Below are 23,239 nucleotides of genomic sequence, written 5' to 3'. Positions count from 1 at the left end.
CAAGACCCATGGGGCACAGCAGCAGCGGTGTGTCCAGCTTGCACAAAAGACCTCCAAGGAGTGACACAACTGGCCCCCAGAGAACTATGTTGTTATTATTTCAGAAATGGTTGTTGCTACATTATTATTACTGCTAATAATATCAAGAGAGGGCGAGGCCTAGGGCAGTGGGTCTCCAGCTGGGGGGTCAAAGGACCGTATCACAGGGGTCACCTAGGACCAATTTCTCATAGTGTGAGGAACGGAAGCTTCTATTCTGGCGCCTTGGAACCTATTTTTACAATCCAACCAATCAGGTGCTTACAGTGGGTGTGTCCTTCTGGCCTTCCCACCAATCAGCTTCAAGCTCTGCTGGGAGAATTGGTGCTAGGCTTATGGTTTGGGGGCCACCACAACATGAGGAACTGTATTAAGGGGCTGCGGCATTAGAAAAGTTGAGAACCACTGCACTATAATCCCCTCGCATTACGTTGTGCCATAACGAGTTGTCCTGACCTCCCAGACAACACAGACCCCACATCGACCCAGGGAAGAGCTTGAAAGCCACGGGGGAAGTTGTCATCTTTATTTGGGGGGGGGGACAAAAAAAAGACTCCCACAGGGAATGCAGGATGAGCCCCCACCCCAACCCGGAGTCTTCCAGGCCGAAGGTTGGTGAGGCCACTGGTCCAGAGAGTGGCGAGCCGGACAGGAACAGGAGGAAGCGTCGGTTGGGCAGTGGGGTGGGGGGTGGCAGCGAGACCCCCACAGCTCTTTCCGATTAAGAAAACTCCCGGAGGGATGACCCAGCACCGGGGCTGTGAGCCACAATGTCTGAAGATCTACCTGAGAGTGGAGAATCCTGAGAATCCTGACTTTCAAGCCCATTCCGACAAGTTTCTAGTCCCTAGGACCCAGCCGACCAATGGCCGGGCCTCACCAAGGGTGGCCCAGAAGCCCAAGAGAAGCCATGTTTGAACTAGGGGAGTGGGTGGGGGTGGGGACAGTCTGGATTTGGGGGTCTTCCGGCGTTCCCTCTGTTCTTCCACTCAACACAAAGCCTGTGCAGAAGTAGGTCATGGTCTACTTTGTCAAATGCCTTATTGAAGTCTAGTTATGTCCACAGTATTTCGCTGGTTTACTAGTTTAGTTACGGTGTTGAAGAATGAAATGAGATTGGTTGGCCATGATCTGTTTTTAACAAACCCTGGCTGGCTGCTAGTGATCACTTTACTCGTTTCTAGGTGGTGACAGATCTCGGGGGTTTTAAATTATCTTTTCCAGTATTTTCCTGGGTGTTGATTTTAGATTGATTGGCTTGTTGTTTCCCGGGTCTGTTGTTTTTTTCCTTCGGTGGCAGCCGGAGGGAATCTCTCTTGACATGTTCAGGAGATGCCCCGTTACTTCTGTCAGGGAAAGGCGAAGGTGAGAAAAGGCCCAGGCTGCAGACCCACCGGCGGAGGAGAGCCGTGGGGAGTGGAAAGCCCACGGAGTCGTCGCAAAAGGAAGACGGTGGAAGCGCAGAACCCTCAACACGGAGCGTTTCCTTTGTAAACAGGATGTGGAGGAGGCGGCATCGTGCTTGGCAGCTGCCAAAGCTCTGCCACGGTTCAGTTCTGCAAGGTGCCCCTGCCCTCCCTCCGCAGCCCGAGGGACCCTTTGGCCGAGGGCCCGAGTGCGAGAGGATCAGGGCAGGTCTCCGCCTTCCGCTTGACCCTCACTCTCCCGGGCGGATCTTCTGCCAAGCGGTCACCAGAGACAGCGAGGGAAAGAGAGAGCGGGTCACTTGGCACCACTTGGCCAGGAAAGAAGGCCGGCCGGGGCGGGTGGGAAGGAAAGCCCATCGTCTTTGGCTGTGGAGATTCTCGGACTGTCCCAAAGGTGCTTTCTCAAAAGGCACCTGGACTTCCTCAGTTTCCTCCCTCCACTTCGGCTCCAATGAAGCCTCTCAGATGAGAAGCAGCGAAACATCTTCAAGGAAAAAGTCCAGTGGCCGCTTGGAAAAATCACCTCTGGGCGCCTCTTCCGGGAAACGGGAAGCTTTGCAAAGCCAGGGGTGCCGCTCTGTATCTGCAGCTCCCGCCGTGGCCAAAGTTGCGACAGCCCTGCAAAGTGTGACTCACGCCCGGTCCTTGTCCTTGCGACTGCTCCAGCCCCCTCAATGGCCACCTGATCCCAGTCCGGGCCCTCGGCCACTGGCATTAAGGGTTTTAGGACAGACAAAGTCAATGGGGGAACATCAGATTCGCTTAACAACTGCCCAATTCATTGAATGGCAGTTAAACGTGGAGCCCCTGGTGGCCCAGTGGTTACAGGGCAGCATTGCAGGCTGGCTGCCCACTGCCAGGAGTTCAATCCCGACCGGCTCAAGGCTGACTCAGCCTTCCATCCTCTTGAGCTGTGAGTTGGACAAGAAGACCTCCGAGGTCCCTTCCAATGCTTGTCACCTTGTTTGTTAAAGAACGCTGGCTCTGTAAACCCCCCCCCCCCGAGAGTGAGGTCAAGCCCTACAACAGGGATGGCGAAGCTTTTTCCCCTGGGGTGCCGAAAGAACTATTATGCATGCATGAGTGCCCGACCCCCATAACTCAATGCCTGGGGAGGCTCTAGACAGCATCCCCCACCCCCCAGAGGTCCTCCGGAGGCCGGAAACGGCCTTTTCTCCAAATCCTGGTGGGCCCAGTAGGCTCGTGTTTTGCCCTCCCCAGGCTCAAAAGGCTTCCCTGGATCCGGGAGAGGGCAAAAACGTCGTCCCCTACGCCCCCCGGAGGCCCCCTGGAAGCCCAAAACATCCCTCCCGGAGCCTCTGTGCAGGCCCAAAATCAGCCGGCCAGCACACACATGCAGGTCGGAGCTGAGCTGGCGCAGGGGCTCCCGTGCCAGCAGATAGGGCGCCACCTGCCACCTGTGGTACCCGTGCCGTAGGTTCGCCATCACCGCCCTCTGGGGTGGAATCGAAGCCTATTGCTTAATAACTCTAGCACCAAAAATGGCCAAAAACGATCAGGTAGGACTCATTTAGCAACCCCACTTCTTAGCCCTGGGAACTCTGGTTGTGAGTGGAGGTCCAGCCGTCCAGCCCTTGGCTCCCCCTTGAAAAGGCTCCGTGGCAGAGCAGGGAATAGCCAGAGCATTTAGACTTATAGACCGCTTCACACTGCTTTTCCAGCCCTCTCTAAGTGGTTGACAGAGAATCGGCCTCTTGCCCCCAGTTATCTGGGTCCTCGTTTGATCCCCCTCGGAAGGACGGGAGGCTGAGTCAACCTGGAACCGGTGGTGAGATTTGAACTGCTGAACTACAGCTAGGAGTCGGCAGACGGAGCCTGCAGTGGTGCACTATAACCACGGTGCCACTTCTTTCATAGAAAGAAAGGAGGAAGGAAAAAGAAAGGGAGGGAGGAAAGGAAGATAAAGAGGGGAAGGGAAGGGAAAAGAGAAAGGAAAGAAAGAAAAAAGGGAGGGAGGGGGAGAGGGGGAGAGAAGGAATGAAAGGGAAATGGAGGGAAGGAAGAGGGAGGAAAGGAAGGGAGAGAAAGATATAAAAGAAAGGGAGCGAAGGAAGGAAGGAAAGAGAAATAGCATTGAGACTTATCTACCGCTTCCCACTGTTTTCCCAGCCCCCTCTAAGCGGTTGACAGAGAATCAGCCTCTTGACCCCCCAACACTCTGGGTCCTTGTTTGATCCACCCGGGAAGGACGGGAGGCTGAGTCCACCTTGAGTCCGTGGTGAGATTTGAACCCATGAACTACAGCCAGCCGAAGGAGCTTGTAGGGCTGCCCTCTAACCACTGCGCCACCCCTACAGCTGGCCCTGCAAACAGGCCGGCCCTGGATCCTTCCTGGGAAGCAGAGTTTGGTCAAGCAGGGAGAGGGCGCCTGGGCATAAGCAGAGGGCAGAGTGGGAGGGGGGCCTCCCCCTTCAGAGCAGCCGGCAGCCCTTCTTGGGCTTGGGCGGGGCCGGGTTGAGGACGGCCCGGACGGCTTCGGTGAAGACCTCCTTGATGCCCTCCTGGTTGAGGGCTGAGCACTCCAGGTACTTGACCGCATGGATCTGCTTGGCCAGGGCGGCCCCCTGCTGCGGCGTGACGGGCTGCTGGCCCTGCTCCTTGAGCTTCTTCACGGCCTCGGGGTTGCCGCGCAGGTCCTTCTTGGTGCCCACCAGCAGAATGGGCACGTCGGGGCAGTGGTGGCAGACCTCCGGGTACCACTTGTGCTTGACGTTCTCGTAGGAGGGCGGGCTGGCGATGGAGAAGCAGACGATGAAGACGTTGGTCTGCGGGTAGGAGAGGGTGCGCAGGCGGTCGTACTCCTCCTGGCCGGCCGTGTCCCAGAGGTTCAGGTTGACCGTCCGGCCGTCCACCGTGTTCTGGGCGCTGTAGTTGTCGAAGACGGTGGGGATGTACTCGTTGGGGAAGGCGTTGGTGGTGTAGCAGATGAGCAGGCAGGTCTTGCCCACCGCCCCGTCCCCCACCACCACACACTTGATGCTCTGCATTGCGGCGGCTCTCCGGGGCTCTCCGGCTCAGCGACCTGCGGGGGACCCGGAAAAACAAGAAAGGGTGAGAAGAGCCCGGCACAGACAGCGGCGTTGTCCTATTCTTTTTAATATGTTTGTGAGTGACATAGGGGAAGGTTTGGTAGGGAAGGTTTGCCTATTTGCCCATGACTCTAAAGTGTGCAATAGGGTTGATATTCCTGCAGGCGTCTGTAATATGGTAAATGATTTAGCTTTACTAGATAAATGGTCAAAGCAATGGAAACTGCAGTTTAATGTTTCCAAATGTAAAATAATGCACTTGGGGAAAAGGAACCCTCAATCTGGCAGTTCGGTGTTAGCAAAAACTTCAGAAGAGAAGGATTTAGGGGTAGTGATTTCTGACAGTCACAAACTGGGTGAACAGTGCGGTCAGGCGGTAGGAAAAGCAAGTAGGATGCATGGCTGAATAGCTAGAGGTATCACAAATAGGAAGAGGGAGATTGTGATCCCACTGTATAGAGCGCTGGTGAGACCACATTTGGAATAATACTGGGTCCAGTTCCGGAGACCTCACCTACAAAAAGACATGGATCAAATTGAACAGGTCCAAAGATGGGCTACAAAAAGGGTGGAAGGTCTTAAGCATCAAACTGATCAAGAAAGATTTCATGGACTCCATCTGTCTAGTCTGGAGGTCAGACGGGAAAGGGGGGACACAATCGAAACATTTAAATACATTAAAGGGTTCAATAAGGTTCAGGAGGGAAGTGTTTTTAATTTAAAAAATGAACCCAAGAACAAGGGGGCACAATCCGAGGTTAGTCGGGGGAAAGATAAAAAGCCAAGTGAGAAAATATTATTTGACCGAAAGAGTAGTAGATGCTTGGAACAAACTCCCAGCTGATGTGGTGGGTAAATCCACAGTCACTGAATTGAAACCTGCCTGGGATAAACATAGATCCATCGTAAGATAAAATACAGGAAATAGTATAAGGGCAGACTAGATGGACCACGAGGTCTTTTTCTGCCATCAATCTTCTAGGTTTCTGTGTGTGTTTGTAGAGGTGGTCCTTAATTTGCAGCCACATGCTGACCCACCAGGGCTGCCAGAAGAACATTCACAGCAGGAGAGAAGTGAGCCAGAGAGGCAAAGGCTGCGACAATGGTGCCCATTCTTGTCTGCCCAACATGTGGACACATCGCGACAGCCCACAACCATCTATCATCATCTGTCTCTGTCTGTGTCTATCTAACATTTATCTAGGTTAGCTCTGCCTTCTGTCCTTCCGAGGGGGGTCAAATGAGGACCCAGATTGTCGGGGGCAAGAGGCTGAGTCTCTGTGAACTGCTTAGAGGGGGCTGGAAAAGCACCAGGAAGCAGTAGATGAGTTTAAATGCTATTGCTATTTCTTTTGCTCTCCTTCCTTCCCTCCCTCCCTCCCTTCCTTCCTTCCTGGGTCAAATGCGGGCCCAGATTGTTGGGGGCAAGAGGCTGAGTCTGTAAACCGCTCAGAGGGGGCTGGAAAAGCACTGTGAAGCAGTAGATAAGTCTAAATTCTATTGCTATTTCTCTATCTCTATATCATCTATCTATCATCATCTGTCTCCGTCTGTCTGTCTATCTAATCTATCATTTATCTAGGTTAGCTCTGCCTTCTGTCCTTCCGAGGGGGGTCAAATGAGGACCCAGATTGTCGGGGGCAAGAGGCTGAGTCTCTGTGAACTGCTTAGAGGGGGCTGGAAAAGCACCAGGAAGCAGTAGATGAGTTTAAATGCTATTGCTATTTCTTTTGCTCTCCTTCCTTCCCTCCCTCCCTCCCTTCCTTCCTTCCTGGGTCAAATGCGGGCCCAGATTGTTGGGGGCAAGAGGCTGAGTCTGTAAACCGCTCAGAGGGGGCTGGAAAAGCACCAGGAAGTGGTAGATAAGTCTAAATTCTATTGCTATTTCTCTATCTCTATATCATCTATCTATCATCATCTGTCTCTGTCTGTCTGTCTATCTAATCTATCATTTATCTAGGTTAGCTCCGCCTTCTGTCCTTCCGAGGTGGGTCAAATGAGGACCCAGATTGTTGGGGGCAAGAGGCTGAGTCTGTAAACTGCTCAGAGGGGGCTGGAAAAGCACCAGGAAGTGGTAGATAAGTCTAAGTGCTACTACTATTAGAGATCCTGCCTCCCCCTTGAGGAAAGGCTCCTTAGCAAGGGGGATCCATTCCATCCATCCATCCATCCATCCATCCATCCATCCATTCCCCCTATTTGCATTATCAAATCACGTCAGACTGCAGGACAGAACATCAGCAGAACTCCAGGAGTCCCAAATTTCTCAACAAATTCAGAAGTCGTCAATTTACAACCGTTCATTTAGCGACCATTCAAAGTCATAACAGCATTGGGGGGGGAAATGACTTAAGGACCGTTTTTCCCACTAATGCCCACCCACAGCATCCCCACAATTCCAAATTCAGGCGCTTGGGCAATTGGCTCGCATTGGTGACCGTCGCAGGGACCCCCTTTTGCGACCTTCCGACACGCAAACTCAATGGGGGAATCCAGACTCACTTAACAACCACACGACTCACTTAATAACTGCAGTGGCAAGAAAGGTCATAAAATGGACCAAAACTCACAAGTGTCTCAGTTACTAGTGGAAACCTTGTGCTCAATGACGGTCATAACTCGAGGACTTCCTGTATATTTTACTAAAGCTCATGAACGAGTCACTGTTCACAAAACAGAAACCTAGAAGATTGACGGCAGAAAAAGACCTCCTGGTCCATCCAGTCTGCCCTTGTATTGTTTCCTGTATTTTTTCTTAGGATGGATCTGTGTTTATCCCAGGCGTGTTTACATTCAGTGACTATGGATACACCAACCAAGTCTGCTGGAACTTTGTTCCAGGCATCTACTACTCTTTCAGTCAAATAATATCTGAACTTTCCCCCAACTCACCTCAGATTGTGTCCCCTTGTTCTTGTGTTCACTCTCCTATTGAAAACACTTCCCTCCTGAACCTTATTTAACCCTTTAACATATTTAAATGCTTCGATCGTGTGTCCCCCCCTTTTCTTTCTGTCCTCCAGACTAGACAGATGGAGTCCATTAATATGTTTCCTGGTCAGTTTGATCCTTAAGACCTCCCATCCTTTTTGTAGCTCGTCTTTGGACCCCTTCAATTCTATCCATGTCTTTTTGTAGGTGGGGTCTGTGTTTTCCATTCCTTGGGAAAGTGGGAAGAGGCCCCACCAGACGCCCCTTCCTTCTCAACCTCTGGCCCTTTGGGCCTAAAGAGGAAGCAGGCACCCACCTGAGTGGCTCCCCCCAACCCTTTGCCCCCTCCCCATGGCATCTGCAGAGGAAGAGGCCGAGGCGAGGGCGGGAGTGCAGAGAGAGAGAAAGAGAAGCGGAAGTGAGGAGCAGTTTGCAGAAATCTAAACAGGAAGCCAGCCACGCTGGGACAGACGAAGACGCCTTGGTGCCCCAGGCAGGAAATCAGAGGGAAAGCCCCCCCCCCCCACTGCACCCCCCCCCTCTAGCGAAGGAGGGAGCCCTCTTGAAGCCCTCTTGCCAGCCCTGGGACCCTTTTCTCAGTGGTGGGAAAAATTGGGGTTTGCTCTCAGGCAGGAAAAACGGAAACCCTTGTAGTACATTTGGTGTAGGACAGGTGGTACCTGGGCTCAGTAGTAGTGAGAGGGACCTTGGAGTCCTAGTGGACAACCATTGAAATAGGGGCCAGCCGTGTGCAGCAGCTGCCCAAAAAGCCAACATAGTTCCAGGCTGCATTAACAGAGGGAGAGAATCAAGATCATGTGAAGGGTTAATGCCACTTTATAAGGCCACACGTGGAATACGGCCTTCAGTTTTGGTCTCCATGATGCAAAAAGGATGTTGAGACTCTAGAAAGAGTGCAGAGCAGAGTGACAAAGAGGACTAGGGGACTGGAGGCTAAAACATATGAGGAACAGTTGCAGGAACTGGGCCTGGCTAGTTGAATGAAGAAAAGGACCAAGGAAGACAAGATAGCAGTCTTCCAATATCTCAGGGGTTGCCACAAAGAAGAAGGAGTCAAGCTATTCTCCAAAGCACCTAAGGGTAGAACACAAAGCAATGGGTGGAAACTAAACAAGGAGAGAAGCAACTTAGAACTAAGGAGGAATTTCCGTGACAATTGGAACAATTAACCAGTGGAACAACCTGCCTCCAGAAGTTGTGAATGCTCCAACACTGGAACCTTTTAAGAAGATGTTGGATCACCATCTGTCTGAAGTGGTCTAGGGTCTCCTGCCCAAGCAGGGGGTTGGACTAGAAGACCTCCAGTTCTTATTCCATAAATAGAGTGAGAGGTTCTGCTATGGACAGGAGGCGCCCTCTGCATTGAGGGTTGGGCTGCCATCTATGTACAGAGTGACCTGGGGCTGGACAGCTGTCCTTCAGACACACACACACACACACACACACACACACAATGTACTGTTAAAAGCCACCTTTTCGTGGGAAGACCAAAATTCCCTCTGCTAAGCAAGGCGGTTGTTAAAGAGGTGCCCACATTTCGTCCCCATTTGAGGAGACGCTGTCCGTGTGTTTTGAATTGGGCTCGTCTGTCCAAAATTCTGGACTCGGAACAAACCACATTCAGCAATTTGCCTCACTTCAAAAAGGTACGAGGGTCGCCCAGAAAGTAATGCACCACATTTTTTTTCTTCAGCAATTATTTACTGAACACTATGCAACTTACACACAAGAAAGACTGGGGTTTGTTCTACCCTCCCTATTATTCCACGTGATCTCCGTCCCGTTCTGTGGCCTTCCTCCAGTGAGAAACAAGGGTGTGAATGCCCTGTCGGTACCACTCCTCGTTCGGGTTACAAAGCCATTTCTGTCTTCTAATGGCCTCACACCCTCTGTGCCCAGCGACTGACCGTCCTTCTGTCGACTGCAGATTCTCCATCACACAACTGCACACAAACGTTGGTGAATGTCTCAACAGTTTCTTTCTCCGCAGTGAGTAATTCAATGATGACACACTGCTTGTAACGTCCGTCCCTTACAGACACCATTTCGAAACACTCCTGCAGCTACGCTCTCTGTCTGAAGAAATGCAAAAAATTGCACACACACTCCTGACAATTCAGACAATGTTAAGGGAACACTTCAACAACACAACATAACTCCAAGTAAATCCAACTTCTGTGAAATCAAACTGTCCACTTAGGAAGCAGCACTGATGGACAATCAATTCCACCTGCTGTTGTGTACATTCAACTTTGTACAGAATAAAGTGTTCAATGAGGATATTTCATTCATTTAGATGTAGGACGTGTTATTTGAGGTTCCCCTTTATTTTTTTGAGTATATAAAGTTTCGCATCCCTACCATTAAAAAAAAACGTGGTGCGTTACTTTCTGGGCGGCCCCCGTATTGCAAGACCGGCGCTCAGACTGACGAGCCCAATTCAAAGCCCACGGACGGCGTCTCCTCGAATGGGGACGAAGTGGCTGCACCCAAATTGCCAAGCCTGGAGCTCAAACCAACAGCCATTTTCTTCCATTGCCAGAGGGAAGATCCTCCTGCCGCCTGGCAGCACTCGATCCCTGGCAGATGGCAACCCCAGGGTGGGCTCTGGAGGAGCCCCCTTCCCCCTAAGGCCCGAGGAGAGCCTGACGCCTTGCTCCGAGTCTCCCGGGTGGGCCGGCCTCCCACTTCCCTTTCCTGTGCAGGCAGCTGGCGGCTCCTGGTTTCTTTCCGGGGAGGGCAGCTGAGAGGGGCTTTTGCAATGCACGTGCAGGACCCTCCCCTCCCCCCACCCCCAGGAGGCCCTGCCCGAGTCTGCTTCCGGAGTGGTGCACAGCCTCTTGCCCAACTTCACCAACAGCGCCGGCTTCTCCGAATGAGCCCAAAGTGGCCGGGCCAGGCAGCTTCCCATATCTCTGCAAGGGGTTGTTTTCGGGGGTGGGTGGGGGGTGTCTCACAGGGAAGCCCCGAAGAGTCCTGGGCAGGAATAGCAGAGAAATTTGTCAAGTGCAGGATCGTTGGTGCCCTCTGAGGGCGGGTTGTGTTCTTATAGACATTTCGCCACCCAACTAAGTAATCCCATCAGTGCTATGGGTGAAGGAGGGTTGTGGACAGGAGGAGGAGGAGGAGGGTGGGGTCCTTGGTGCTCTCTGGGGTTGGCTCTTTTCTTGCCACTAAGTAACCCCACCCATGCTAGAAGGGAGCGGGGCTTGGCTTCTTCCTTCCAGCACTCATGTCGTCACCTAGCTGGGTCATGAAATGTCCACATGAAAACAATCCAAGCTCAGAGACCCCCCCCCAAATTCTCTAATGAGCTCCAGAGGGGTGACACAGCCCCCCCTCCCCCAGGATGAAGGGGGAGGCCTTTGGAGGGGCTGATGGTAGTAGCAGAGTCATCTGTGCAGTGGTGGGCTGGGCTAGATGATCTCAGGGACCCCGTGGCAGGAGGGGGCGAAACTATACACACACACACACAAAAGTGCTGCCCTTCTCACTTCTGGGATCCTTGCCGGCCTTCAGCGCAGTTCCTCCTCCTCCTCTGCCCCCCCCCTTACGCAAAGGATGCGGCTATGTGCAAATGCTATGCAAAGGGGGCCAAGCCCACTCTGCCCCCTACACACACAAAGGCCTTTGTCTTCCTTTGCCGGGAACCTGAGTCACCACCAGGGTCTGTTTGAGATGGCGCAAACCACAACAGCCCCCTCCCTCTTGCCATGCAAATGGAGAGGGGGGGGGCACGCTGCTTCTACTCCCAGAGTGGCCGAGGCCGGCTCTTAATCAGAATAATAACAACAGACTTGGAAGGGGCCTTGGAGGTCTTCTAGTCCAACCCCCTGCTTAGACAGGAGACCCTACACCACTTCACACAGGTGGTCATCCAACAGCTTCTTAAAAACTTCCAGTGTTGGGGCATTCACAACTTCTGGTGGCAGGCTGTTCCACTGATCAATTGTTCTGTCAGGAAATCTCTCCTTAGTTCTAAGTTGCTTCTCTCTTAGATTATTATTATTATTTATTTATTTATTATTTATTGATTTTGTCCAATACACAATGAGGGTTTTAGTGGGTATACACATAGTAAAATACATAATGAAGGTTATAGAGGAGATACTCATAGTAAAATACTGTATATCTAAGAAAGAATAGAAAACAAGGTATAGTAATAGAACATATCAATGAAAGAATAGAAGAAGAGATATGGGAATAGAAGAAAGGTAGAGGAGATATAGGAGAGCAATAGGACAGGGGACGGAAGGCCCTCGAGGGCACTTGTACTTTCCACCCGTTGCTTCTTGTCCTACCCTCATAGTGTATGATGTTTACACTAGGCTCTAACCAAATATATAAGCCAATTTTAGCTCAAGGTTATGTCCTATTTCAAATAGCATTCTGGGGGGGAAACTAGGACTTTTTTCTAAGAAAACAAAGCAGAAATCAGAAATACAATAAGTAAGGGACCTTGGAGGTCTTCTAGTCCAACCCCTTACTTAGGCAGGAAGCCCTACACAACTTTAGATGGTTATCCAACATCTTTAAAACTTCCAGTGTTGGAGCATTCAGAACTTCTGAAGGCAACTTCTGTTCCACTGGGTAATTGTTCTTAGTGTCAGGAAATTCCTCCTTAGTTCTAAGTGGCTTCTCTCCTTGTTTAGTTTCCACCTATTGCTTCTTGTTCTGCCCTCGGTGCTTTGGAGAATAGCCTGACCCCCAACTCTTCTTTGTGGCAACCCCTGACATATTGGAATAGAATAGAATAACAGAGCTGGAAGGGACCTTGGAGGACCTCTAGTCCAAACCCCTGCTTAAGCAAGGAACCCCACACTACTAGAGACAAATGGACCATTTGTCTCTAGTAGTGTGGGGTTCCTTGCTTAAGCAGGGGTTTGGACTAGAGGTCCTCCAAGGTCCCTTCCAGCTCTGTTATTCTATTCTATTCCAATATGTCAGGGGTTGCCACAAAGAAGAGTTGGGGGTCAGGCTATTCTCCAAAGCACCGAGGGCAGAACAAGAAGCAATAGGTGGAAACTAAACAAGGAGAGAAGCCACTTAGAACTAAGGAGGAATTTCCTGACACTAAGAACAATTACCCAGTGGAACAGAAGTTGCCTTCAGAAGTTCTGAATGCTCCAACACTGGAAGTTTTAAAGATGTTGGATAATGTTTATCCCAGGCATGTTTACATTCAGTCCCTGTGGATTTACCAACCACGTCTGCTGGAAGTTTGTTCCAAGCATCTCCTACTCTTTCAGTAAAATGATATTTTCTCACGTGGCTTCTGATCTTTCCCCCAACTGACCTCAGATTGTGCCCCCTTGTTCTTGGGTTCACTTTTCTATTGAAAACACTTCCCTCCCGAACCTTATTTAACCCTTTCACATATTTAAATATTTCGATCATTTCCCCCCTTTCCCTTCTGTCCTCCAGACTCTATAGACTGAGTTCATGCTTAAGACTAAGTTTTATGCTTGAGACCTTCCACCATTCTTGTAGCCCGTCTTTGGACCCCTTCAATTTGATCCATCTCTTTTTGTAGGTGAGGTCTCCAGAACTGGACACAGTGTTATTCCCAATGGGGTCTCACCAGCGCTCTATACAGCGGGATCACCATCTCCCCCTTCCTGCCTTAGGGACATGTGGGGGGGTCCCATAAAGCATAACCAAGAAAGACCGAGAACATCCCACCAACACTGACAGGCAGCCAATCCGTAGAGAAGCAGAGAGCCAGTCCTCACTCCCTTCAGCACTGATGACGTCCCCTAGACAGGTGATGAGACGTTGGCAAGAAAAGCTCAGAGGCGATTGAGGATCCCACAAGCCCAAAGCAGGCAGCCCCTCCACCTGGACACTCCCGAAGCTGTCCCGGACTAATCTGGACACAGGTGCACCACGTGGCCTCGTGCATGCCACAAAAAGTAGCCAGGGAGTCTAGGGACCAAACCCACAGGGGCTTCCTCTCGGCATTGCACAAAGCTCCCTTGAGGCCTTGTGCTGAATCACACACACACACACACACACACTCACCACCTTCTGCCTCTGAAACCCTGCAGGTATTTTGAGATCCCACACAAGACCTTTGACCTTCAGGCTGCAGCCCTTGAGAGGATGTCCAAGCCCTGACTATCCACTCCCACAGCCACTCCTCCTGGGAGCAAAAGGGGAATATGGCCGGGTTTTGGACCCAGACAAATCCTGAGTTGCTGAAGGCAACCACACTGGTCAAGACCCCCATTTCGTTCCCATTGGGGCAGCGCCAGGGGGGCCTGGAGAGCAACAGCAATGGCCCTTAGACGTATCTACCGCTTCCTAGTGCTTTTCCAGCCCCCTCTAAGTGGTTTACAGACTCAGCCTCTTGCCCCCAACAATCTGGGTCCTCACTTGACCCACCTGGGAAGGAGGGAAGGCGGAGCCAACCTAGATAGAAGATTGATTAGATAGACAGACAGACACACAGATAAAGAGACACACATGATGACAGATGATAGAGATAGATATTATCAATAGCAATAGCTTCTAGACTTATCTACCGCTTCCTAGTGCTTTTCCAGCCCTCCCTAAGCAGTTCACAGAGAATCGGCCTCTTGCCCCCAACAGTCTGGGTCCTCACTTGACCCACCTCGGAATGATGGGAGGCTGAGCAAACCTAGATAGACGATAGATTAGATAGATAGATAGACAGACAGACAGATAGACAGAGAGAGACACTAGATGATAGATAGAGATAGATAGATAGTAGCATCAGCAATAGCTTTTAGACTTATCTACCGCTTCACGGTGCTTTTCTAGCCCTCTCGAAGCAGTTTACAAAATCAGCCTCTTGCCCCCAACCATCTGGGTCCTCACTTGACCCATGAAGGAAGGAAGGAGAGAGAGAGAGAAATCGCAATAGCGTTTAGCCTTATATCCCACTTCATGGTGCTTCTATAGGACACTCTAAGCAATTTACACACTCAGCCACTTGCCCCCCCAAAAACCTGGGTCCTCACTTGACCCCCTTGGAAGGAGGGAAGGCTGAGTCAACCTTCAGCCGGTGGTGAGATTTGAACCGCTGGACTACAGCCGGCAGTTCACTGAAGGAGCCTGCAGGGCTGCCCTCTCCCCACTGTGCCACCCCGGCTCTGCTGGGCCTCCCCCTCCCCACTGAGAAGGAGGTGGCTGAGGGCCTTGGGGACAGAGAAGGTCACCTCGTCTTGAGCTCCTCCCGGATGGACAATGACATCAACTCTTTTTATGGCTCTGGTGGACATCAAGTGCGGCTATTTTGCTCAATATTGATCTGTTTTACGGGACCTCTTAGAAACCGTCTCTGTGCCCAGAACCAGTGGGGGCAGGAGAGGCAGCTCACCAGTCACGGAGGAAGCGCCACCAATGTTCCCGGCCCTTGAATTACGACGCTTCATTCAGTGACCATTCAAAGTGACAAGGGCCTGTGGCATTTAGACTTGTCCATCGCTTCCTGGTGCTTTTGCAGCCCCCTCTGAGCAGTTGACAGAATCAGCCTCTGGCCCCCAACAATCTGGGTCCTCAGTTGACCCCCCCTTGGAAGGAAGGAAGGAAGGAAGGAAGGAAGGAACGGAGGGAGGGAGGGAGGAATAGCAATAGCACGGAGACTTATCTATCCCTTCCTTTTCCAGCCCTCTAAGTGGTTTACAGATCCCACATTGCTAGAGAAACACAGGTTAAAGCAGGTGAGGAGGTCAAAGGAATGCAGGGGTCTTGGCTCAGGGGGGCTTGCCCCCTCCCCAAACTAGCATTTAGACTTATATACAGCTTCCTGGTGCTTTTACAACCCTTCTAAGTGGTTTACAGACTCAGCCTCTTGCCCCCAACAATCTGGGTCCTCATGTGACCCACCTCAGAAGGATGGAAGGTGGAGTCCACCTGGAGCCGGTGGTGAGATTTGAACTGCTGAACTGCTGGCAGCCGGTGATCAGCAGAAGACGCTTGCAGTACTCTGCTCTAACCACTGCACCACAATGGCAGTGAAAAACCTGACTTATGACTTGTTTCCACACTTATGGCCGCTGTGGGAGTCCCAGGGTCACGGATCCAACTCCAGAAGTGTGGGGACTGACCCATATTTAGCACAGAGGCAGCATATGTGACCACCACACAAGCAGAGTCAACGAGGAAGAGAGATTCGCTTAACAACCGTGGTACTAATTTCACAACTGCAGTGACTCACTTAACAACCGTCAGGGCAAGAAGGGCCTAAAATGGACCGAGGGTCTCACTTAGCCACAAAGACTTGGTTGCTCCATTGGGGTCATCAGCTGGCTTGACTGAAGGTCCTGCCTTTGAAGCAGCCTCCTTCCGCCAAGGGTGGGGATCTGCCAGTCATGGGTTGCTAGCCAGTATGTGCCCCACTGCGCACCGGTAGAGAAAATGGAGTTCTGCGCGCACAGCTCCAGCTGACCAGTGGCGAGATTTCAGCAACTTTCAGTGATTTTTTCTTTCCACACATGTGTGGAACTGAAATCTCATGCGACTGCACATCCTCTCACAAGATTTTGCTTCCTGCTCATGCGCAGAAGCCAAATCGCGCTCGGACGTGCACACGTACACGCCAATAGAAACATAGAAACATAGAAGACTGACGACAGAAAAAGGCCTCCTGGTCCATCTAGTCTGCCCTTTTACTATTTCCTGTATTTTATCTTACAATGGATATATGTTTATCCCAAGCAGGTTTACATTCAGTTACTGTGGATTGACCAACCACGTCTGCTGGAAGTTTCTTCCAAGCATCTACTCCTCTTTCAGTCAAATAATATTTTCTGACGTTGCTTCTGATCTTTGCCGCAATTGACCTCAGATTGTGTCCCCTTGTTCTTGTGTTCACTTTGCTATTAAAAACACTTCCCTCCTGGACCTTATTTAACCCTTTAACATATGTAAATGTTTCGATCATGTCCCCCCTTTTCCTTCTGTCCTCCAGACTCTACAGATGGAGTTCATGAAGTCTTTCCTGATACGTTTTATGCTTAAGACCTTCCACCCTTTTTGTAGCCCATCTTTGGACCCGTTCAATTTGATCAGTATCTTTTTGTAGGTGAGGTCTCCAGAACTGGACCCAGTATTATTCCAAATGGGGTCTCACCAGCGCTCTATACAGCAGGATCACAATCTCCCTCTTCCTGCTGGTGATACCTCTAGCTATGCAGCCAAGCATCCGACTCACTTTCCCTACCGCCTGACCGCACTGTTCACCCCTTTGGAGACTGTCGGAAATCACAACCCTTAAATCCTTCTCTGCTGAAGTTTTTGCTAGCACAGAACTGCCAATACACTGGTACCACAGTAGCACTGCTGATGCTACCTAGTTGGGTCATAAAATGTCTGAATGAAAAGCACTCCGAGCCAGGGCACCAGGGACCCTGCAGCCTTCCTCCTCCTCCTCCTCCCTCCACTCCTTCCTAGCACTGATGACATTAGCTAGGCTGGTCGTCCAATGTCCTCAAGGAAACCACCAGCTCTGGATCTCTCTTCACCCGGAGCCCCTCCAGGATAACAGACATGGCCTGGGGGGTCCTGAGATGGCAGAGCTCCCATCCCACCACCACAAAAAAGGATGCCAAAGCCTATAATGCACTGACAGCGCCATCCAAGAGGGGAGGGGGCATTGTCCCAAACCGATGAGCTACCCTGTTTCCCCTGAAATAAGCCCCCTCCTGAGAATAAGCCCAATTCGGCTTTGGAGTGCATGGCGATGATGATGATGATATAATACTACTACTACTACTACTACTACTAATAACAACAACAACAACAACAAAATAATAACAATAATAATAATAACTAGGTGCTTTGGAAGCGCCCGACTGGTGATGAAATACGAAATCCAGCATAGTGATCTTGTTTGCTGTGTTGTATTGATGACAACAACAACAACATGAACAACAACAGAGTTGGAGGGGACCTTGGAGGTCTTCTAGTCCACCCCCTGCTTAGGCAGGAAGCTCTACACCACTTCGGACAAAGGGTCATCCAAGGAGGCCAAGCGCTAATTTCAGGGTTAAAAAAAATAGCACGGGGACTTATTTTCGGGGGAACCACGTTATTTGTCAGAAAAGGTGTAGGGTCTCCTGCTTGGGCAGGGGGGTGGGGGGTGGGGTGGGTGGACTGGATGACCTGTGAGGTCTCTTCTAACGCTGTTCACCTGTCACTTTGAAGCCTGGAGTCAGAGCCCAAGGACCATTCGCAGGAGGGGGCAGCTGAGCCAGATGGCTAACTAACCAAGGCTAGGAGGTAACCCTGGTTTTGTAACTAGTCTGTCGTCGGCCCCCGCCCCCGCCCACCACAGCCCCACATCCTTGACCCCCAGGCCTTTTGGCTCCCTGCAGGGATTTTGCTGGTTGACTGAGAGTGGGATCTAGGCTGGATGGGGGCCGAAAAGAAGGAGGGGCAGTGGTTACGTGTGAGGACAGGGGCATCTCTGGATTGGCCCCCCTACAGAAAGCCCTAGCAGTCTCATCTCAGTGGGGCGCCCCACATCCCAAGCATGGGGACAACTCTGTACAATGGTGCAGTGGAGGTGGTGGGTTATTTCATGCGTCAATTCTGAACAGACTCAGGTCAGAATAACAGAGCTGGAAGGGAGCCTGGAGGTCATCGAGTCCAACCTCCTGGCCAAGCAGGAACCCCCACACCATTTCCCACCTGTCGCAGTCCTGTCTCTGCTTGAAGGCCTCCAGGGATGAAGCTGCCACAACCTCCGAGGCCACTTCTGTCCCTCCTTGTTTCTGGGTTGAATCGCTCCTTGTTTAGTTTACACCCATTGTTCTTTGATTGGCCTTAAGGTGCCTTGGAAAATAGCTTGACCCCTTCCACAAATATTGGAAGGCTGCTATCTTGTCTCCCCTGGTCCTTAGAAATACAGAAACCTAGAAGATTGACAGCAGAAAGAGACCTCGTGGTCCATCTCGTCTGCCCTGATACTATGGCCTGTATTTTATCTTAGGATGGATCTATGTTTATCCCAGGCATGTTTACATTCAGTGACTGTGGATTGACCAAGGATCCATCTCTTTTTGTAGGTGGGGGTCCTTCTCTTCCCTAGAGAAGCCAGGCCCAGTTCCTGCAACCGCTCTTTGTACGTTTTGGCCTCTGGTCCCCTGATCCTCTGGGTTGCTCTTCTCTGCACCTTTAGTGGCATCACCAACAGCTTGGAGAAATAGAAGGGATCCCCCTCCCCAAATCTTTGAGGGACTCCGGTTCCTCCCTGGGGGAGCCAGGCGTGGAGCAGCTGCCAGGGTCAGTCTGCCAAGCAGGAGGAAGGAGGCCTGGGGGGAGGGTGGCGGAGACAGTGGGTCTGGGCTATGGGGAAGTCCAGAAAAGGAACTTTGGGTTTTGCAGGCAGCCTCCCCCCCCAAAGGAGGATGGAAAAGGCAAGTCAGCATTCTCAGAGGGGGGGGGGGGGGAGGGTTGCGACAGGAGGAGGTCTTAGGCAAAGGGGAAAGGTTAACCAGCATCTAGCCAGCATGGTTAAACCGGAGGGGAACTGGAAACCTCCCAGATTTGATGAGGCCGGTTGCCTTCTATCCTCTCTCGGTGGGCCAGGATGGGCCCCATTCACCCTGGGCAATGGAGAGGGGGGTGGAGGGGGGGCTGGGAGGGAGTCACTAGCCTTGATGTGCCCCCCCTTGTTTTCCCAGGGGGGAACAGAGGAAGAAGGAAGCGGAGACGTGGGGGTATGGACAGGTCTTCCTACATTGGGTTGGACTAGAAGACCTCCAAGGTCCCTTTTGTTACTCTGTAGATTCTGCCCCTCCCTCCACAATTGCTTCTTGCTGGCGGGGGCGCCTTCTGGGTCCCAAAGCTGTTTTGCTAAAGCAGCATCCCTGCCACGGGGGTGTCTGTGTGTCCCCCCCCAATATCCCTCCCCATTCCCACCCCCATCACAGCCTGTATATCATTCAACTCCTCTCCTTCCCCCCCTCCCGCCTTGGCCTCCCCCCTGCAATTGCCACCCCCGCCCCCAAGAAAGAGGCCCTTCCACCCCCAGACCCCTTTTGCTCGGGACCCCCTCGTTCGGCCGGTCAAGCGCCACTCTGGAGGGGGAAGGCGACCCCCGAAGAAAGGAGGCGCCAAGTTTGGATCGAAGGTGCCCCTGAAAGAACAGGCGGCCCGGCGCATCTCTGGGGACTGGGAATCGAGCCTCCCAGCGCCAGGCCAGTCTACCCCAACCCTAGTAGGGAGGACAAGAGACCCCGGGAAGCCCCTTCCTCCCTCCGGAGAGTCTCTCTCCAGGGTGTGCGTGGTGCCATTCAAGAGGCAGAGAAGGGCTCTTCCCAAGCCGGGCGGGGGGGGGGCGATTGCGGGGCCCGAGCGCTCTTATAACCAAGTTGGGGGCCGCCTAAACCACGATTCGACAGCAACGGGGTTAGTTTCCGACCTCCGGACGAAGCGGCTTCCATCCAGAAGCGCGGCGCAAGAAGCGGGACCCCTGCCTGGCGACCCTCACCAGCCAGGCGCGCGCCCCAAGGGGGACCCCACCTTCCCAGGCGGAGGACAGCGGGGCCTTTCAGGGGCTCCCCCCGACAGTGGGACGGACCGGCCCCGGCTGTCCTTGGGCGCCCGGGCCAAGGAGGCGCAGGCGATGCGCTTGCGGGGCCGGGTAGCCGCGCAGGGCTCCGGGCAAGGAGGCGCGCAGTTGCTGGCCGGGGACTCCGGGCCAGGAGGCGGCCAGGGGTCCGGGGGGAGGGCGGGGAGACCCACCTGGGCTCATGGCGAGCGAAGGAGCGGGCGGGCGGGCGGCGGCGGCGGCGAGGCTCCCGGGCTGAGCGCAAGAGGAAGTGTGCGCGGCCGGAGGAAGTGCGCAAGGCGGGGCGCCCCGCCGACGGGGAACTTTCCTGCCGCCTCCGCCCCGGGGAGGGAAGGAGGCGGGGGCGGGGGGGCTCCCGGGCTTGGGACCGGCCCGCTCGTCCCGAACCCGGCTTGGCTTGGGGGGGTCCCGGGATTGGAAGCCCCCAGAATTGAGCGGCTAATGTATAACGGTGAGATGCGCTCGCCCCCGGGGCTCTGAGGGCCAGCGGAGTCCAGCCCGATTCTGCCACTGCACCTGGGCAGGGAGCGAAATCGCGCGCGGAGAGGCAGGTGCGTCCGTGGCTACCTGCCCAGGTGCGGTGGCAGAATCGGGCTGGATTCCGCTGGCCCTCAGAGCCCCGGGGGGAAAGCGCATCTCTGGAAGCCCCCCCCCCCGCTTGTGGGTTGCAGAACCTCTGGGCTGGATGGAAGCCCCTGCAGCCTCCGCACCACTTGCGCCCCCGCCCCACTTCCCAGCCGGGCGAGGGATGCTGTTGCCGGTCCGCCTTGGCACGTCGGGGGCTTCTGGAAGGGAGCGGGCGAGAGAGCGCACTGCCTCCCGGATGGGGCGCAACGGAGCAGCCATGGGACTCGGGTGGGGGTGGGGCGCCTCCGTTGCCTCCTCCGTGCTTGGGGGGGTGGGGGAGCCGGGCCGGCGGTCATCCCGCGCGGGGCCCGAATTTTCCCTCCCCAGCATCTTCCCGGCTCTTCGAAGATCGGTTCCCGGGTTGGCGCTGCGCGGCGGACTGGCCGGTTTGCGGGCACGAGGCGCGGCCCGAGAGCGGGACTGCGAGCCTTCAGCCAGGGGGGGGGGGGGGGGGGACGACCCAGGAGCCGGTGATGAGCTGCTGCCACCGTGGGGATAGGGGAGGACACACAGTGGGGATAGTAAGTTTATGCACTATTTATTGAATACTTAATTGTTTTTTATTGTCCTTCCTTCTCTAGTACCTTAGTATGATCCAATAATAATAATAATAATAATAATAATAATAATAATAATAATAATAATAATTTATTACATTTGTATGCCTCCCCTCTCCAAAGACTCGGGGCGGCTCACAACATAGCAGTAATACAATACATTACAAATCTAATAATAAAATTTAAAAGTCAATTAAAAAACATTAATATAACATAACCAGTGTCATAGAATAACCAACTACACAATCATACACATTCAACCCAGTTCATCATACAACAGAGGTCAGAAAACACAACGAAGGGGGAGGTAATCATCCCCACGCCTGGCAACAGAGGTGAGTCTAAAGCATTTTATGGAAGGCGAAGAGGGTGGGGGCTCTGCGGATCTCAAGGGGGAGTTGATTCCAGAGTGCCGGGGCTGCCACAGAGAAGGCTCCTCCCCTGGGTCCCGCCAAACGACATTGTTTAGTCGACGGGACCCAGAGAAGGCCAACTCTGTGGGACCTAACCGGTCGCTGGGATTCCTGGGGCAGAAGGCGGTCCCGGAGATATTCTGGTCCGATGCCATGAAGGGCTTTATAGGTCATGACCAACACTTTGAATTGTGACTGGAAACCGATCGTCAGCCAGTGCAGGCCGCGGAGTGTTGATGAAACATGGGCAATTACTTTTGAAATGGGAAATAATTAAATAGCATGATTTTACCTATAAACGCTTTCATTATTTTAATCATTACCTAGAACTGAACTTTTATAGCAATGAAAGAAAATTGAGCTACTTGTCGAATCTGTTCTCATATTGAACTTTGTGGGCTCAGAACAAAACCTGAAAATGTGACTGTGCTCCTCAGCAAATAACGTTGTCCATCATTTGTCCTTTTTGTGGCTATTCAAATAACGCGACTTAATTCAACTGAAAAGGACTCCAAGCCCCTATTTGAAAAGTTATCTTGGTTGGTAGCCACTCCCACCCAATCACATGACCTTTAAGGTGCCCCGTTACATGATTGTCAAGCCACTCCCATCTGGTCACATGGCTGGCAAGCCACTCCTACACGGTCACGTGATCGTCAAACCACACCCACAAAATAAGCCACACCCACAGCATGGCAGTAAAAATGTTGACAGCCCATCACTGCTAGGAGCCCCTCCTCTCCCCATGGGAGGGTCTGCGCAGTTGGTTTGTGGGGCTCTCTCCCCTCCTCTTCCTCCTCCTGCTACGGGGCCTTTGCAGCCTTTGGGGATCTGCACATGTACACACACACCCCAAAATTCCAGCTCCTTCTGTGCCCCACTGAGCCTCCTGGAGGGTCCTGCCATTTGGAGGGGGAAGAGCAGAAAGGCCGGAACAAACCAGGCCCTTCCCGAAGACAGTCAACCCGTGGAGAGAAGGGAGGGAGAGGAGCAGAGATGTTAGTGCTATATACATAACCGCTTGGGTTTGGCAATATATAAAACAAACCAACAATGTATGCTTACATGTATTAGAACACTATTGCTTTAAGAGTTAGTGTTACAGATGGCCACAAGAGGGAGCTAGAGGCATAGTTCTCTCTGCTATTTCTGTTATGTTCTCTGTGACTGCTGTAGTAAGATCTCTGTGTTCAAATGATGGGTTTATGTATTTATAAGCTGAACAAGTAAGGTTTATAGTATTGTATATGTATTGAGAATATTAACTGATTTAACTGTGTGTGACTATGACTATTATTGACTGAGATAGAAACATAGAAACATAGAGGTCTGACGGCAGAAAAAGACCTAATGATCCATCTCGTCTGCCCTTATACCATTTTCTGCATTTTATCTTAGGCTGGATCTGTGTTTATCCCAGGCAGGTTTCAATTCAGCTCCTGTGGATTTACCCACCACGTCTGCTGGGAGTTTGTTCCCACCATCTACTACCCTTTCAGTCAAATAATATTTTCTCACACTGCTTCTGATCTTTCTCCCAAGTAACCTCAGATGGTGCCCCCTTGTCCTTGTGTTCCCTTTCCTATTAAAAAGACTTCTCTCCTGAATCTTATTTAACCCTTAACCTATTTAA

General features: G+C 52.2%; 1 protein-coding gene across 1 annotated transcript; it reads right to left on the bottom strand.

Annotated features, from left to right (window-relative positions):
• Positions 1 to 550: 550 nt before the first annotated feature.
• RHOG (ras homolog family member G) lies at positions 551 to 20,260 on the bottom strand. Its single transcript, XM_070749359.1, has 2 exons — positions 20,183 to 20,260; positions 551 to 4,509 (listed from the first exon to the last, which is right to left on the bottom strand). Exon 2 carries the CDS (start codon positions 4,472 to 4,474, stop codon positions 3,899 to 3,901), a length of 576 nt encoding a protein of 191 aa, XP_070605460.1. The 5' UTR covers positions 4,475 to 4,509; positions 20,183 to 20,260; the 3' UTR covers positions 551 to 3,898.
• Positions 20,261 to 23,239: the final 2,979 nt, after the last annotated feature.

This window comes from Erythrolamprus reginae, chromosome 4 (assembly GCF_031021105.1).
Source record: "Erythrolamprus reginae isolate rEryReg1 chromosome 4, rEryReg1.hap1, whole genome shotgun sequence".
In the NCBI taxonomy this organism is placed as follows: Eukaryota; Metazoa; Chordata; class Lepidosauria; order Squamata; family Dipsadidae; genus Erythrolamprus; species Erythrolamprus reginae.
This window is presented reverse-complemented; position numbering and strand designations above follow the sequence as displayed.

Bases quoted from the DNA above. Each gene is read 5' to 3' on its own strand.
- RHOG (XM_070749359.1), bottom strand. From the start codon at position 4,474: ATGCAGAGCATCAAGTGTGTGGTGGTGGGGGACGGGGCGGTGGGCAAG.